This window comes from Zophobas morio, unplaced genomic scaffold (genome assembly GCF_036711695.1).
Source record: "Zophobas morio isolate AGI-343-1 ecotype UQ-CSIRO unplaced genomic scaffold, CSIRO_AGI_Zmor_V1 ptg000108l, whole genome shotgun sequence".
NCBI lineage: Eukaryota > Metazoa > Arthropoda > Insecta > Coleoptera > Tenebrionidae > Zophobas > Zophobas morio.
In genome coordinates this window covers 385,689-402,745 of record NW_026972213.1, presented here as the reverse complement: position 1 = coordinate 402,745, position 17,057 = coordinate 385,689, and the positions used below count along the sequence as shown (strand labels likewise).

The 17,057-nt window shown below is 34.0% G+C and overlaps 1 protein-coding gene across 6 annotated transcripts in view; it reads right to left on the bottom strand.

Annotated features, from left to right (window-relative positions):
- LOC135144640 (inaD-like protein) overlaps nucleotides 1-17,057 on the bottom strand; it is a 501,533-nt gene that overhangs the window by 302,349 nt on the left and 182,127 nt on the right. For all 6 annotated transcript variants that reach the window (XR_010283205.1, XR_010283206.1, XR_010283204.1 and 3 more), the window contains exon 6: nucleotides 2,155-2,374. Coding sequence is in view for 3 of the 6 variants with exons in the window: in XM_064076688.1 (XP_063932758.1) it covers nucleotides 2,155-2,374 (220 nt within the window). In the remaining 3 variants the exon portion in view is untranslated. The remainder of the gene's footprint in view (nucleotides 1-2,154; nucleotides 2,375-17,057) is intronic.

The window sequence follows — 17,057 nt, the reverse complement described above, 5'->3', positions numbered from 1 at the left end:
ACTTTTTCTAAAAATTGGTACATTAAGGAAATGTTTTAAAGTTTGTAGCGATTCGTGTACACGGAAAGAAGCATCTTTAAAGTCACAGGAATAGTGTCAATAACTTTAATGGGAATTAATTATTTTAAACTTATATCGATTTGTCGAGCACTTACGAACATTTTATTTGTTAAATTGTATTAAAATGCACTCGGGGCGTGAAAAGGACGTTTACTTCACTAATCCCACACAAAATTCAGCAATAAACAGCGGAAGCATGACTTGAATCCTGCTCAGCGTAGTCGTATTGCTGCCTAATTTTATGCTCTCCACAACTTGTAAGTACAAAGTAAATTTTATGGGCAAGTGGTGGATCGAAGAACTTAGCTCATCACTTAAATTCTGTCCGTGCCTTACGATTCTTTCGCACGAAATTTAATTCCCGTTAGAGTAAATTACACTGGTTTACAAAATGAAACTTCTTGTAATAATCAGAAATGAAAATGCATGTTCCTAATCTAATTTTTTCTGATTATGAATCTGCTTTCACATTTTTTCCGGTACGTATTTGTTTTTCAAAATATTTATAATAAGAAAATTATACAATATAAGAACAAGAATTTGACATGGTCACTTTTTTCTCAAAAATATACTTATTTGAAGACTTACAAATCAAGAACATCAAAATTTTTGAATCTAGTATATGTTTCGGCTTAGCCAAATGCCAGAATGAAATACAACAAAAAGTATAAACATGTTTCACACAGAGATACTCTATAATGTAACAGAATCAGCCAGCTTTTGCCTGTAAAAAAAAAGACTTAAGTAAATAGTTAGCACTCAAGAGTGACAATATTGGATGTATCTCCGATGTACGGTGTCCAGTGCTTCATGACAACAGCATGCAGATATCGATCGACCACAGTTTTAATGTCTTGGTGAAATTTTTCTCCTTGCACGTCACTGACTTTACCAAGATTTTCAGAGAATAAATGTAGATGTGAATGTAGAAAACAAAGTTTGAGTGGCATCCAACAATCCATTTTTTGATAGGCACTTAAAAGTTTCTCGATAACACTCTTTACATCTGGAAATTTCTTTTTGCCTAGGAAGTTTGAACATACGCATTTAAATTGTTCCCAGCCGCAGGTTCTGTTTTAGTCAAAGTTCATACAGAAGTGTAACTTTTTTTTAATTTTTAATGAATTAATCAAAGCTTTTCGACCACGACTTTGACACAATATTTGATATTGATTAACTTGGATTGCCAACAAGGGTGAAAGAAATACCTGTATTTTCTTGTTTTCCATGTACGTTTAATAAATAGTTCTTTGTTGAACGACTATTCCAAAGACTTACAATCTTCGCTCTTCCGAAGATTTTTCTTTTAATCGGAAAGCAAGCAGTTTTTTTGGATAATAAAAATACCTTCAAGGATATCATGACTACCGTCTTCAAACAAAGAACAACTTTCGTAATCCGTTTGATCTTCACAAGGTAATATGTAAGTTGAAGGTCTCGGAACAGGTAAATTGACATCGTGAAAAAGCTCGTGAGACAATTTCTGGACGGATAAGTAATTTTCTTTTAATTTTTTGTTGAAAATCGAACAATGCTGACGCAACGAAAATAGCAATCGCCCGCATGATTTGTAGGCTCATGTCATGTCATTGGAATTAAATGAATAGCAATCATCCGCATGATTTGTAGGCTCACGCCATATTATTAGAATTACGTGTGTTTTCCGTACATGCACTGTGTTGCTTAATCCGCTGGAGCAAGAACTGTTGTTGTTTCATGTTTGTACCACCAACTAGAATGAAAAATAGGAGGCGAAATCGCGGTGCAGTACTACCTAGTTAGATAAAGAAATGTTCAGATGAGAAGACTAACAAAATTAAGGTCGAACATCATAAAATCGTTTGACCTGTTTACTAATAATACATCTCGTTTTACCCAAACGTAACTTGCATAACAAAACAATCATCTTTCACGCTACCCACATCAAATTTTACAGTAGAGATAGAATATAGCTCATCATTTTGATTCTCTTGCGCACACTTGAAAATATTACTTGATAACTTAAAACATTTAACATATCGTTTTTCATAAAATTCTTGGAGTCCAAATTGCTCATTTGCTCCACAACTCGAGCCACCGCTACAATATACCCACCTCGTTCGCAAACATATCCCGCTACTGTTATTCCCAGACCTAGATCATCTTTCCTCAACTCGACCGAATAAGTTTCCGTTTCTGGCAAATTGGGTTCATGCAGCGCCATGTCAAGAGGTAGCATGTTGGTGATGACGGGCATCGTAGAAGGTGGCGGCGGTGCGGGCACATCTCCGATGGGTAAGGGGTTTTTCACGACGTCGACGGCTCCAGAAATGGGCTGAAATTGATACGGAATTAAATCTGAATCGTGTCTATATGGTGGATAAATTGGGGTCTTGATTAACATACAAGATACGAAGGGGTCGCTTTGCAGGCTTATAATCCGTTCGAATGAACGCTAAACTCCACCCGTATGTAAATCGGTTTCATCGACCCGCACCAGGATGTGGCAAAAAAAAAACAGAAATAACAGACAGCTCATCTGGAAACTTTTGTTTTTCAGATTTTCAAACAAGTTTCCGGCGGGGTTTTTGTTACGTGTTTCAGTAAATTAGGTGAATTAGGCAATTAGATGGGAGGCCAGCCACAGAAACTAATAGACAGAACGTTATTTTTGTATCCAGTAAAATTTTATGACATGATTATGAGAGGTTGGACGGTACAATAGCAGGGTTAGTGACCCGAGCCGGTTAGCGTTCGGTGAAAATATAAGGGCTGCAGCAAAACATAAAATATAGAAATACTAAAGACATACGATATAATTGATACACATTATAGTTATTTATAAAGTTATTGACTTTTCTAACATATTCAAGGCACTTTTACCAACGGACGCTTAACTGCTAATCTTTTGCCCTAGTATTGAAGTTCGATAATGTGAAATCTTTTTTAAATAATGTCGGAAAATTAGAAAACATACAAAAATTGACATTGAATCGGGATCGAACAAGCGGTTAAAAACTCATTTTACTAGAATAAAATCCCCAAGAAGAAAGTATTGGATGAATGGTGTATTGCCTAAACTTTTTCTTTGCTATGTTTTATAATAAAAAAACACTTATGTGCAACCAGCTTGGAGTCTTATATACTCATTTCTCACAATCATGAAAATGAAAATTTACGACTTGAAAGGAGGGATAATGTTGCCATTCATATAAATGAATGAAATGTAAATCAAAACTTCGTGCGAACTGTGTAGAACGATCTTTCTACCACTGCGATTTTTATATATAAAATTACTACATTCTTTTGTTAGTAGAAAAGACATTATTTATTAGTTTATTACCGATTGTGGTTATTAACCCATCCATACAGCCTGTTCTGAACTTTCTCAGCAGGATCTAAAATGCTTAGCCTTGAGGTCCACTTCCTCACGACGCCTAAAATACATATGTTTAGAGTGTGAGCAGGGTGTACACCAAATTCCTAAATTAATTTCCATGATAAATATGTTACAAGACGAAATTCAGCAATTAAAAAATACTATCAAAGCTAATACCACCATTGCACCCAGTGATTCATCGTTTATTGAAACTGAAAAAGTTATCAACGAAATAACCGAACGCAAAAAACGTGAATGCAACATAATTATCTTCAACGTTAAAGAATCTAACGGTATCTCAAAACAAGAACAAAATGTTGCTAATTGTTCTCTTGTCAATGATTTTATATCTGAGTCAAAACTTAACTTGCCAACTGTTCCACCGGTTCGTCTTGGTAAATTTGATGCAACAAATGTCAATAGAGCGCGTCCTATTAAAGTTACATTGTCCAGTCCTGAAGATGTTTCAAGTATGATCAAAAACTTTAAAACTTTAAAATCAATGGATAAATGGTCCCACATTAACATCTCAATGGATCGTACTCCCACGCAAATTAATGCATATAAATCGGTAAGGGCAGCACTTGACAATCGTTTGGCTCAGGGTGAAAAAAATTTGAAAATTCAATATCGTAATGGCATACCTACTATTATTGCAAACTTGTCGGAAAACTAGATCAGTCCAGCAGATATCCAACACTAAGTCTGTATTACCAAAATGTTCGTGGACTTGCTTCCAAATCTCATTCTTTTTACGTCAGTTGTTGCGATCTGACTTTTGACATTATCGCAATTAGTGAAACTCGGCTACATGATTCCATTCTCACTTCTGAAATATTTCCTTCTTATTATAGTGTCATTCGTTGTGATAGAAAATTTTCATTGGTTCGTCCCTCTAGAGGAGGTGGAGTATTAGTTGCATTCTCAAATAAATTCAAATATACGGTAATAAATACCAAACATCTTACTGATTTGGTACCGCTCATTGACGTAATCATTTGTAAATGCTCTTACGAAAATACGATTTTCTTATTTGTTGTTTTATATGTTCCACCCGATGTTTCTGTTCATGATTTTGAGTTATTTTTTAATGCCTTAGAAGTCATGGTAATGCATGAACATTTGATAATCGTTGGAGATTTCAACGTTCCTAGTTTTTCAAGTAATAGCCATAGTAACTGCCATAAAACCTTAATTCTCAAGCAATTCTGCAGCGTTGTTCAACTATCACAATTTAATTCGATCCCTAATATTAATAACAGATTGTTGGACCTAATTTTTTCCAATCCAAATAGTACAGCCCTAGTTTCCCACTGCACACCACCTTTAATATCTGAAGATAAGCATCACCCCGCTCTCCATCTAAACTTTAATTTTGCTATGCCTAGTATCCCTTCTAAGTTTCCGTTAGCAAAAAAACTTCGTTATAACTTTCGCAAGGCCAACTTTTTAAAATTATATCATGACATCAACAACGCGGATTGGTCTTTTTTAGAAAGTCCGGAAGATGTAAATATTGCTCTTGAGGATTTTTATTCTTGTCTTTATAAGTTATTTGATACATCTGTTCCACGTATAACCTCTAGCTCTTCGAAATTTCCACCTTGGATTACTTCTGAGATTAAGCAGAATATAAAAACAAAAGACTGTTACAGGCGTAAATGGATTAAATTTAAGGATTCTAAATTCTACATCGAATTCAAACGATTAAGAGCTATTGTTAAAAAACAAATGGATAATGCCTACCAACTGTATCTAGATCATGTCCAGAGCAATATCAAATCTGATCCTTCATCTTTATGGAGCTTTCTACATTTGAAAAATGGCACTTCTAGAATACCGGGTCAGTTAAGAGACAATAATGAAAATATATTTTCGGAACCTCAGGATATTGTGGATGCATTTGGTACTACCTTTGCCAATGTATTTACTGTTAACAACTCTACGCACATAGAGTCTACTTCTATTTCTTCAAATTCTTTCTCAATGTCTTCCGTCAGCATAGAGGATTTAATTCTGATCATGTCAAATTTATCCAACAAGCAAACATGTGGTGATGACTTAGTCCCCAGTTTTTTGATACGTGATTGTAGATACGCACTTGCCCAACCTTTGTCTATCATAATTAACCAGGCACTTAAAACAAGTACATTCCCGGACCTTTGGAAAATTGCAAGAATCAGTCCTATTTTTAAAAAGGGTGATCCATCTTTACTAGCGAACTATCGTCCTATTTCCATTCTAAGCAATTTTGCCAAAGTTTTTGAACAGGCATTATATAGTTGCATTTACAATAATACTCGTTCGCATATCAGTTTAGGACAGCATGGATTCAGAACTGGTAGATCTACATCTACAAACCTTGCAGTGCTTGTTCAAGATCTAAGTGTTGCACTTGATAAACGAGAACAAATAGACGTAATATATACTGACTTTACCCGAGCCTTTGATGTTCTTCCTCACGACATTCTGTTAGGCAAACTTAATAACTTTGGATTTAACTATCCCCTTCTCAAACTGATGGAGTCTTACTTAATAAACCGTAACAACTATGTATTTTACAATGGTTTTACCTCTTTGCGTTTTTTGTCAAGGTCTGGAGTCCCACAAGGCTCTAACCTTGGGCCTCTCCTCTTCAGTCTATTTATCAATGACCTTTTGGAATCTTTAAACTGCAGTATTTTAGCTTATGCTGATGATCTTAAAATTTATTCTAAAATCTCAAGTCTTTATGACGCTGAGGTTTTACAACGTGAACTTATGAAAATCGTGGAATGGTGCTATCAAAATAGACTTATTATTAATATTAGTAAATGTTGCTACATTTCATATTGTCGAAAACTTAATATCGTTGATTTTTCTTATTCAATAGAAGGTACACCATTAGAACGAAAAACATCGATCAAAGATCTAGGAGTTACTTTCGATAGCTGCTTGACTTTTGATATTCATGTTACCAACATTTGCAATGATGCAAATAAATCTTTGGGGTTTGTCATGAGAACTTCAAAATTTTTCAACAACATTGACGTAATTAAATCCCTCTTCTTTGCATATGTTCTTTCGAAATTAGAGTATGCCTCACTAATATGGTATCGCATATACTTATATGTGTCAACACATGCTTCTTGATAAAGTGCACAGGAAATTTTTGAAATTCCTTTCGTTCAAAATTGATGGTAATAATTATCCGGCCAGAGGTATTGAGATGGAAAGTCTTCTCCAACGACACAAGATGTCCTCTTTGATGATTCGAAGGGATCTACATGCGGCTAACTTCTTGTGTAAGCTTATTCACAACAAAATTGATTGCCTTTCATATCTCCACCGCCCGAACTAATATCCTTCGTCGTTCGCCAATTACTACAATGTGTCGATGTGCAGATAGATATGTAGCTGATATATTTTATTCAAATTAGTTTATACTTGGAATTATGTTTTTGTTACTGTTATAATTTTTATGTTGGTTATTCACGTAAGTAATTATTTAGATTTGTCCTGTCATTAGGGTAACCTGTTGGACAATAAAATTATTATTATTATTATTATTATTTAATTAATACTTGAACTTGAAATAGGTACATATCAGTCATATAAAAAAATATATCAATTTTAAAATTCAATAAAAGAATATTAAAAAAAAAACTGGTTGAAGATTATTTCGACAGAACTTTCTTCGTCCCTGAAGTACAATTCAGTTATTCGCATATTTCAAGAGAATGTTTCGATTAAAAAAAATTGTGATCACGTCACCAACATTCTAGCAAAGCAACTCTAAATGAGCTGTCACTCACAACCATACACATCGAAATACTGAAGAAAACAGTGCATTGCTAAGGTTTCCTCGGCTATCTAGGACTTGATTTTACATTAATACAAACGCATTATTCTAAGAAACCATAAACAGGAGCGGGAATCCAAGACAGAATCATGTTATTTTAACTGCAGTTTTATTTTAACATATAGAAATTACCATAGGAACATAATTTGCCAATTTAAATTTTATAATTACTCCTAATAAACAAGATTTGAGAAGCTGTACGAAAATATCTTCCAGCCATTTATTTTAGCTACTACACAAAAATTCAACAATGTGTAGTTTAAATTAGAGAAATAATAATTAAGGTAAAGTACTGTAGAAACCCATTATTAATACATATCTATATTAAACACCCACAGTTCTTTGCGGGAGCTGTGCCCCACTTCCAACCCTCGTAGTCGGAAAGTCGTAGGAGGAGAATAATTAATTTTTAATGTTCTAGAAGAAAGGGCAACAATAACTCACAGGCGACAGAGGAAGGTTTATACCGTCCAGGATTTAAATGTGGATTTCGTGTTTAATGAGGCAGTTGTGGTTTCTCAGATTAATGACGTAAAACACGTATAAAGAAGTGTTACAATTATAACTGTTGAACGTAAATGTTCAGACTACGTTGCAGAATGTTCTCAACCTGTTTAAAACTGAGTTTTCACAATTTGTTATTTTTCGGGGGGTAAGTAACCCTTACGTGTGGTACGTGAATTTTATCAACTTACAGACTACATTTTGACCAACATTACAAAATCACGGAAACTTTAAAATTATCATGTGTTTAACTAAATAGGAAAGTTCATTCAGAATGGTCCAGTCTATGGAGAAAATAGTCTTAATAACTGAATAAAAGTTAGGACAATTTTTTTACTTCGAGAAAAAAAAATGATCATTAAACAAAAAAAATATTTTTTTTGTATTATAATTTTGAATTTAACCACTACGCTTTAAAACTCTTACTTATGAGATACATAAATTCGAATTTTTTTTTACTCGTAATTTGTAACATTTCGTTTTTAAAATCATACCAGTGTTTTAGTGTATGTTTCATTTAACACATATTTTTTATTAATTTTACTTAATATTTAGAATATATTAACAACATTTTTGTTGCAGTATATTCAGTAGTTATATCCCGAGTGCATGCCGAATAAGAATATTCAAGAAAAAATATTCAAGGATGGCATGCAAGAGGACTATTCTCGAAGGACATTTCATAATTTTGCATTCACTCTAGTTAAGAATGATCATGGAATAAAGACAATCTAAATTAGTTGTCAAATTAAATTTTAAAATCAAGCCTGTGAAATTTCTCATAGTAACAATCTCCGATAGTAACGCAAATAAACAAGCAAAAATTGCAATTTATTTTGTGAATAAAATGAGTGAACTTTCTTGTCAGCGTTTTGGAAAAAATTTCTTAAAGGAAATTGATTCAAAAATTGGAGATCTAACTTCAGCAAATACGAAGAAGTCATACATTAGTTCGTGGAACTTGTTCGATAAATTCTGCAAGTCAAGAGGCTAATTTTAAACGAGAGCACGTCTGTAACAAGTTTGGCGAGAATTTTAAAGAATTTCGGATTTAACATGAAAAAAAAAGACTGGAAAGATTATAAAGAAGGAGTAGTTAAGACCCAATGGAATAGAGTAGCAAAAATGGTTCAGGAAAAATTCTTCGAAAAATATGGCATTTCTTTTGATCCACTCAAGGATATTGAATTTACGTCAGCAAGGCATGCTCGACATAGTAAATGAAAGGAGCTACATTGTTCAAGTAAAAACGGAAGACCTGTGCTGCAAGTTTCAACGTAGAAGAACATAAAAAAATGGTTGCCTTATAGGACGAAAACACGCCTGAAAACTGCCTTACCACTTTTTGTGAAAAAGAAATAGGCAACTTTGGACAACCATCAGCACGTATTATTTACAACCCAGTATTTAGTAAGACATCACGAGGAGGAGCTAGGCCGCTGACAATGAAAACGTTTCTAGTGACAAACAAAATAAATCCGGATCGATGCCCAGTCCGGTAAGTTTACTTTTTGCAATAATTTTTAATTAAATGTATGCGTTCTATAGATTATTTCACAAACTAATAGAAAAACGAAACAAGAATGTCACTACAAATCGTCTTTTTCTAACTCCTAATCCTTAAAAACATTATATCCAAACGGACTGTTTCTGCCGCAAAGGAGATAAGAATGGATGTAAAACGCATAAAAGTGACAAATCATTCCAACCGTTCCAGTGCCGTATCAAATTTGGCAAAAAGTGTTGTTGGCGAACACCAAATAACGAAAATGACAGGTCACACCAGTGTGAGCTCAATCAATTCATACTTTAAACTGGAAGAAGAACATCAAACTAAATTGATTTCAAAAATGAGAGATGAAAATTTGCCAAGGGAAGCTACAAGTGATAAAATTGCAACTAATAGCGATTATAACTGTGTATTTCATTATTCGAATAAGTAAACTTTTAAAGTAATTTAGTCAATACTTATTTTTGTAGAATGTCAAAAATATTCACTATAAGCACACGTGCAAATACCCGAGTATTTGCATAATGCATCGAATACTCGGTCATATTCATCCGTTGCTAGGTGATTTTGATAAGATGCGTTAATATGATTGGTTGAAATTTTCTGAGAGAAATAGGCTATTCTTAATATTTACACTATTTAATTATAATGCGTAGAAGGATGTAACTTTTTATGTAAGCCCCATATGTATTCGGAAAGCATTGATACTGTTAACTTTCCTTTAAATCTTTCTTCGACTCTTGATTTCTTGATGAAATCATTCGCCGTGTTCATCGGACACAGCACCAAGATTATCAGTAAAGAAATACAGGGTGTTCATTTTATCTGCTCACGCTTGACAAGTTTTGCATAGGCAACATATTATACACCCCAGAGACTCCCTCGAATTTATTTTTTTTTTTCAATAAGCAATGACAGAAAAAAAATGACAAAGAAGTCAATGGCAAATAATGACAAAATTGAAAAAATGAATACTCAAATTTATTAATGGATCAGATTACAACGAAAACGAATTTATAATAAATGTTCAAAATGCCTGCCTCCCCTATCTTCACAAAGTTCTATCCTACGTTCAAAATTTCTGCGAACTCTAACATCTCGAGAGTGCATGACGCTATTATCCTTTCACGTAAGTGGTTTTTATTTTCGATTGGGACACTATCAACGACATTTTTCACCTTCTCCCAAAGAAAAAAATCGAATGGCTTTAGATCAGGGTTCCATGCAGGCCAAGCGTACTCTTCTTCTCTAGGAATAAGTCTTGGTCCAAACGCTCTGTGTAAATAGTTTCTAACGTCTCTCTGATAATGAGCGGGAGCGTCATCATTTTGAAACCAAATTATTCTTCGTATGTCTAGCGCTACGTTTTCCAACAGTTCAGGTAAAATATTCTTTAAGAAATTTAGATACATAGTTCTGTTTAAATTTTCTTCAAAAAAATGTGGACCAATGACGTGGTTACCAACAATTCCACACGAAGCATTATCTTTGAAAACTTCTTGAAAGTGCCTTTCCTGATACCAATGGGGATTTTGCTGGTCATAATGAGTTGTGCCTGTTTACACACCCGTTATTGGTAAACCTGGCTTCATCCGTAAACAAAACGTTAAATAAAAAATCTTGATTATCTCGTAATTGAGCCCTCACGGATTCGCAAAACACTAACCGTCGGATAAAATCGCGTTCTGTTAAATGTTTGTTGGACAATTGTCAAATGGTATGGAAGAAATCGGTTTGCCTTTAAGATGTTGAAAACCGAACCCAAATTAATCTCCATTTGTTTTGCAATCTGTCTTTGACTCACGTGGGGATTTTCTGCTACAATTGCATTTGGAGCAGTTTCATTATCCGGCGTTGTTACAGTTCGATTTCCAAGTTTTTTTTTAATTGCCCAAATTCTCGTAAAGTTTTTTCAAGTTTTCTAAACGCTTGATTTGAGGGAGTTCTTATATTGGGATATTGTTTGGCGTACAGGCGAACAGCAGAATCAAAATATTGTCACATTTTCCCAATATTAATAGCATGTCTTCGATAACATTGGAAACAAAGAAATAATTTGTCATAATTTTGGTTCTGATCATTGCTATCTTTGCGTTCATTATTACCTAAAAAGAAAAATTAATCAAAGCTGTTTATGAAACGTAAAATGGGTTGCCTATGCAGGCGTGAACAGAAAAAATGAACACCTTGTATAAATAAGACTGCAGAAAATGTATTTTTAGGAACATAGATACGCCCATATTACTTAGTCCCATTATCCTGTTTTCAGCATGGTCTGCATAATTTGTGGAACGTTTGTTTCCGAAAAATTCACTCATCACTAAGCTAATTGATTCCCGAGTAAATTTTATATTTCATTCAAAGAGACATAGAATGTTTGATCCTTCAACATTGTTTGAATTTCAGGCCCAATTAAAATTCCTAAATATAGAAAATATACATAGTATGAAAACAGAAATTCACTGTAATATTTAATTTTTATCGATGTAGTTTTATTTTAGGAACAAAAAGCATAATTTTATGACGCGCCACTAACAGTCGATGTACTGCGTTATATTCTCCTACTGCATTATTCTTCACGTAATTGCCAATTTTTCAGATGATAGTGTATTGTTTTCTCTCTTCTATTCCACTTGCATAAGAAGTACATATGCCTGATGTATCCAGATTGTAAGCCACTTACTAAAGCTACAATTTTTAAATCGCCTATCAAATTCCGCTAATACTTTTTGTAATTAATACAGTTTAACAAGTGTTGAGTATTCTCATATGTTTCTGCAGTTTGCGTGGAGTATGCAATCGGTAGTGCTGGATATTTATTCCCATTATACAATAGTACACCTAAACTTGTTTTGGATCTATGTACCTATGAACTATTTCCAAAAAAAATTGTTTTGAAGACGTAGGCATAATATCTTATTAGATAGTTCTTTAACACAAAATAACCTTTCAGAGTACATTTTCAGAATGCCTGTAACAAGATTTTTTTTAAATTGTTGGACTGCGTTATTATTTCAATTTTTTTTATTTGATTTATTTGATAATTTATTGGTGTTAAAAACAAATTGTTTTACACAGGTCATTAATTGCTTAGGCTACCTACTTACATATTTAAACAATTGAAATCTTTACATTTTAGATATTCATCAAATGTGTAAAAACATTTAGTTGTAAAAAAACTCTTAAGTTTACTCTTAAAGATACTTAGTGGTTGGTTTCGGAAGTTAGTAGGTAAAATGTTGTAAAATTTGACAGCAAAGTATCTTGTACCTCTTTGTGCCCTAGTTAAACGTGTGTAGAAGGGAATTAGGTTATTTTTATTTCTGGTGTCATGAAAATGAGACCCAGTGAAATTCGGGAATTTATTTATATGTTCTTTGACGAAAACTAAGCAGTGGTAGATAAACAGTGAAGGTAGAGTTAAAATATTGAGAGAAACGAACACTGATTTGCAGTCAGCACGATACTCAAGACCAGTTATGCTACGTATGGCTCGTCTTTGGAGAGCAAAGATTCTATGACGAATGACAGAGTGTCCCCACACTATTATTTCATATTCCAGCAGAGAATGATAAAGGGCAAAGTATGCAACTAATGTTGTTTTTAGGAATACATTTTTCCTAAGTTGACGAAGTAGAAAGATGTTTTTACTTAGTTTTTTTGCCAGTTTATCCCCGTGAGGTTTCCAAAGAAGTTGGTCATCGATGGTAATACCAAGAAATACCGTGTCTTTGCTATAGCTTGAATTTGTTGGGTTATCTCTGTTCAGTGTGAAAAGCATATTGACTGATTTGTCGGTGTTCATGCTTAGTTTGTTGCTGTTGAACCATAGTTTAGCTTTCGATTGTACCTCCAACTTCTTATCTTCACATTCTTCAAGAAAATCACCTCTGTTTAGTATAGTGGTGTCGTCGGCGTATAAAATAACTTTCGAATTTGTTAAATTAGACGGGAGGTCATTAATAAAAATTAAGAAGAGAAGTGGGCCTAATATAGATCCCTGCGGGACACCACACGTAACAGGAAGATAGCTAGAAGACGTTTCTCCCATAGTGACTTTTTGAATTCTGTTTCTAAGATATGATGATATGAGACGAACACTCTCTGGGTGCAGATTATAGAAATAAGTTTTCGAAGTAGTAGCGAATGGCACACACAGTCGAAGGCCTTGGTCAAATCTAAGAAGGATGCTGTAGCATAAGTACCTTCGTGAAAACAGTCCGTGATCTCGTCAACGAGATCTATAAATGCTTTTGATGTGTTTAATCCGGACCTGAAGCCAAACTGATTGGAACAGATTAAATTATGTTTCTCAAAATAGCCACTCAATTGCACCATAAGAATTTTTTCCAAAATTTTAGAAAAAATCGGAAGAAGCGATATTGGACGATAATTACTACTGTCGCTAGGGTCACCTTTTTTAAGAATTGGGATAACATTCGCAACCTTTAGGCAGTCAGGGAAGGTACAGGTTTTAATACAAGTATTAATTAATTTTGTGAGGAGGGATAAAATAATATCTCTGATAGTTTTGATTATTTCGACACTAAACCCATAGACGTCTCTAGATTTGCTGTTTCTCAATTTATTAATTACTTCTCGAACTTCGGCACAAGATACTTCCCTGAATTGAAAATACGATACATCACTATTACAGTCACTACACATTAAAAATAAGGGGTCATAATTTGAAGGAGGTATTTTGCTGGTTATATTCCTAGTAATGTTACAGAAAAAAACATTGAAATTATTGACATTTTTGTTACAACTTTTGATAACATTAGTTAATTTGTCACTGCGTTTTGCATTGATGGTAGACCACATAGCTTGTGTTTTATTGTGGGCCTGTTTTATGTAGTTTTCGTTAGCAGTGATTTTGGCCTCACGAATTGCGTCCCGGTATAGATTACGATATAAATTTCTAGCTGCCTTAATGTCAGTGCATTTAGTCAGAGAAAATAGGTCGTTTAATTTTAGCAGGTTATTTTTCATGTTTTTGAGTCGATAATTATACCAGCGCACTGATTTATAATGAGATGCCTTAACGAATTTTTCAGGGAAACATAGAAAGACATTGTGTTGTATCACATTAATGAGTTCTTGAAAACTTTTGTTTGCGTCAGAATAGTTATTTGTGATGACGTTCCAATCAACTAGCTCCAGGGATTTGTAAAGACAGAATTTTCCAAATTCGGTAATGGGTCGTGAAATAACAATCTTCTCCGTCGATTGATTGACAGGAAAATCAATCACCAGCCATATTCCTCGATGGTCAGAAATACCTAGATCTATAGGACTAACACGGAGATAAAATTCTTGTATGTTGTAGAAGGTGTTAAGAAATGCTTGCAACCAAATTTGAAGGTAGGCTCCTAAATCAGAGAACAACAAAAATGTTAGTAACATTTTTTTAAAGGTTGATTGTTTTTTCTAAAAAACGTATCGAAAAATCAGTCCCCACATTTTGAGAACTGCCGACGTTGTCTTTTTTTTCTAAGGTAGTTATAAAAATTCTGAAACTACGATGATTATTTCCTTAGAAACGAATTAAATCTAGTTTGGCAAGAATTTACAAAAATGTCACATTCACATCAATATAATAATCACCTTTAAGTTCTAAAATGTTCGATTCGGACGTTTAACAAAATAAACGCGGTTTCCGTACGCTAAGAGTACCAATGCCGGTTTTAACGGAAATCTCAGAAAACATCACAGATGGCCTCTGAAGACCGGCAGTCAAGCCAGAAAGAGAGGGTTTTACGTCTTTCCCCTGAAAACAATTCCCAAAGGAAAAACATTAGAAAGATTATTATGGAAGTATACCTATCTTTCAATAGTGTGGTGAATGAAATGTTAAAATAGTTCGTCAACTCAAGTCAAAAGCGCTCCCAATTGATCTAATACTCTGGCAAAAAGGGACAACTCATGGCACCTAAACTCGTGATAAATCATTTCATCCTCACCAGTACCCTTTGACTTGATTAATACAGACTCCTGTTGTTGGATTTCGAAAAAAAACGGCTATGGTTAACTGTTTGGTGAACATATGAGGGCTCTCTACCCAAGGTTTGGAGGACTCTGTAGGACCTAAGTTCCTCGGTCCATATTTACGAGCCCGGTCTGATCGCTCGCCTAATGTGGTCCATTAATGTAGAAGCGGAGCGGTTGAGAATGTAGGACAACTAACCCCCCTTCTTGATCGTATCGTATACCGCCCGTTATAAAAATTGCAACAAAATAATTTACCGCTTATAGGTAAAATGCGCAAGGACAAGATGAGCAAACAATCACGGCGCAAGTAACATTCGCGAAAGTGAACCGTAACAACGAACACGTGCTACTGAAATGACAGAATAACCAATTTTATAAACACTTTCATTTGTCCTTTGTAAGATAACTGTCGGGTTTCCTGCCATCTTATAAAACTGTGTCGTTTAATGTCTGCTGTGCAATGGAAGTGATTTCATTATTGATAATCAAAAGGCACCCTTAGAGTACCTAAATCATAGAACGCTTAAGGTATTTTCTTTGTTAATTCTTAATGGTTATCCGTATACTAAATGTTCTGTTTTTTACGAATTTTTTTACTATTAGAAAATTAAAAAAAAATCCTAGAAAGTAGAGTAACAAGTTGAAGTATTCTCAAAAAATCAGATAAAAATTGGTGTTAAACACTACCTAGCACTCCAACTTCCAACATTAACTTTTTATTTTTCGATGGTCCAGTAGTTATCTTTTAATAAATTTGTATTCTACCTTTGCTTTGCAAAAAAAAAGGTAGAATACATAGTTTATTAAGAAATACAAGAACTGTATTTTATAAGTTAAAAACTTTGTTCAAAAAAGATTTCTAAAGTTATTCCCATCTTGAAAAAAGAAGATAAGTCTAATATTTCTAACTATGGGCGTATTTCTGTTATAAGGAATTTTTCGAAAGTCCTTGAGACAATTATATTCATAAGAATAAGTAAATCGGTTGAATCCGAGTCACCGATAATCAACATGGCTTTGTACATGGGCGACCAACATTAACTAATCTTGCTAGTGTTACACAGACTATATGTAGAGTTTTAGATAAGTCCAGTCAAATGGGCGTGCTTTATATTGATTTGGAAAAGGCTTTTGACAGATTGGATCATAATATACTTTTAAAGAAACTCTCTTCATTTGGATTTTGTCACTCCCTGCTTGATCTCTTGGCCTCCTATCTGTCAAATCGCTTTCAGTACGTTCAATGTCATTATCACACTTCAAATTATTATCACCAAAAATCTGGCGTTCCTCAGGGGTCTGTCCTAGGGCCTCTACTTTTTAATATACATATTTATTAACGACGTCCACACAGTAATTGATGTTAATTTTGTCGTCTATGCTGACAATTTAAAACTATTCTGTCTTCACTTACAAAATAATATCACAAGAGTCCTTGAGTGGTGTTCGGACAACATGAAAATAAATCGAACAAAATGTCACATAATGAGCTTTTCTAAGAAGAAGACGCTACTCAATTTTAGTTATAGTGCTCGATTTCACGTTATTGAAAGACCAGAGTTTGTTGAGGATCTTGCGGTTACTTTTGATAAATCATTGACATTTAATAAGCATATTGATAACATTATTACTAAAGCCTACAAGGCACTTGGTTTAGTAATTCGTTCGTCAAAGCTTTTTTTAAATTATGAGACAACCCTTTATTCAGACATTGGTACGATCTAAATTAGAGCATGCTTCCATCATATGGAATCCAGTAACACAAACTGGTATAAGTGTACTTGAGAACGTAC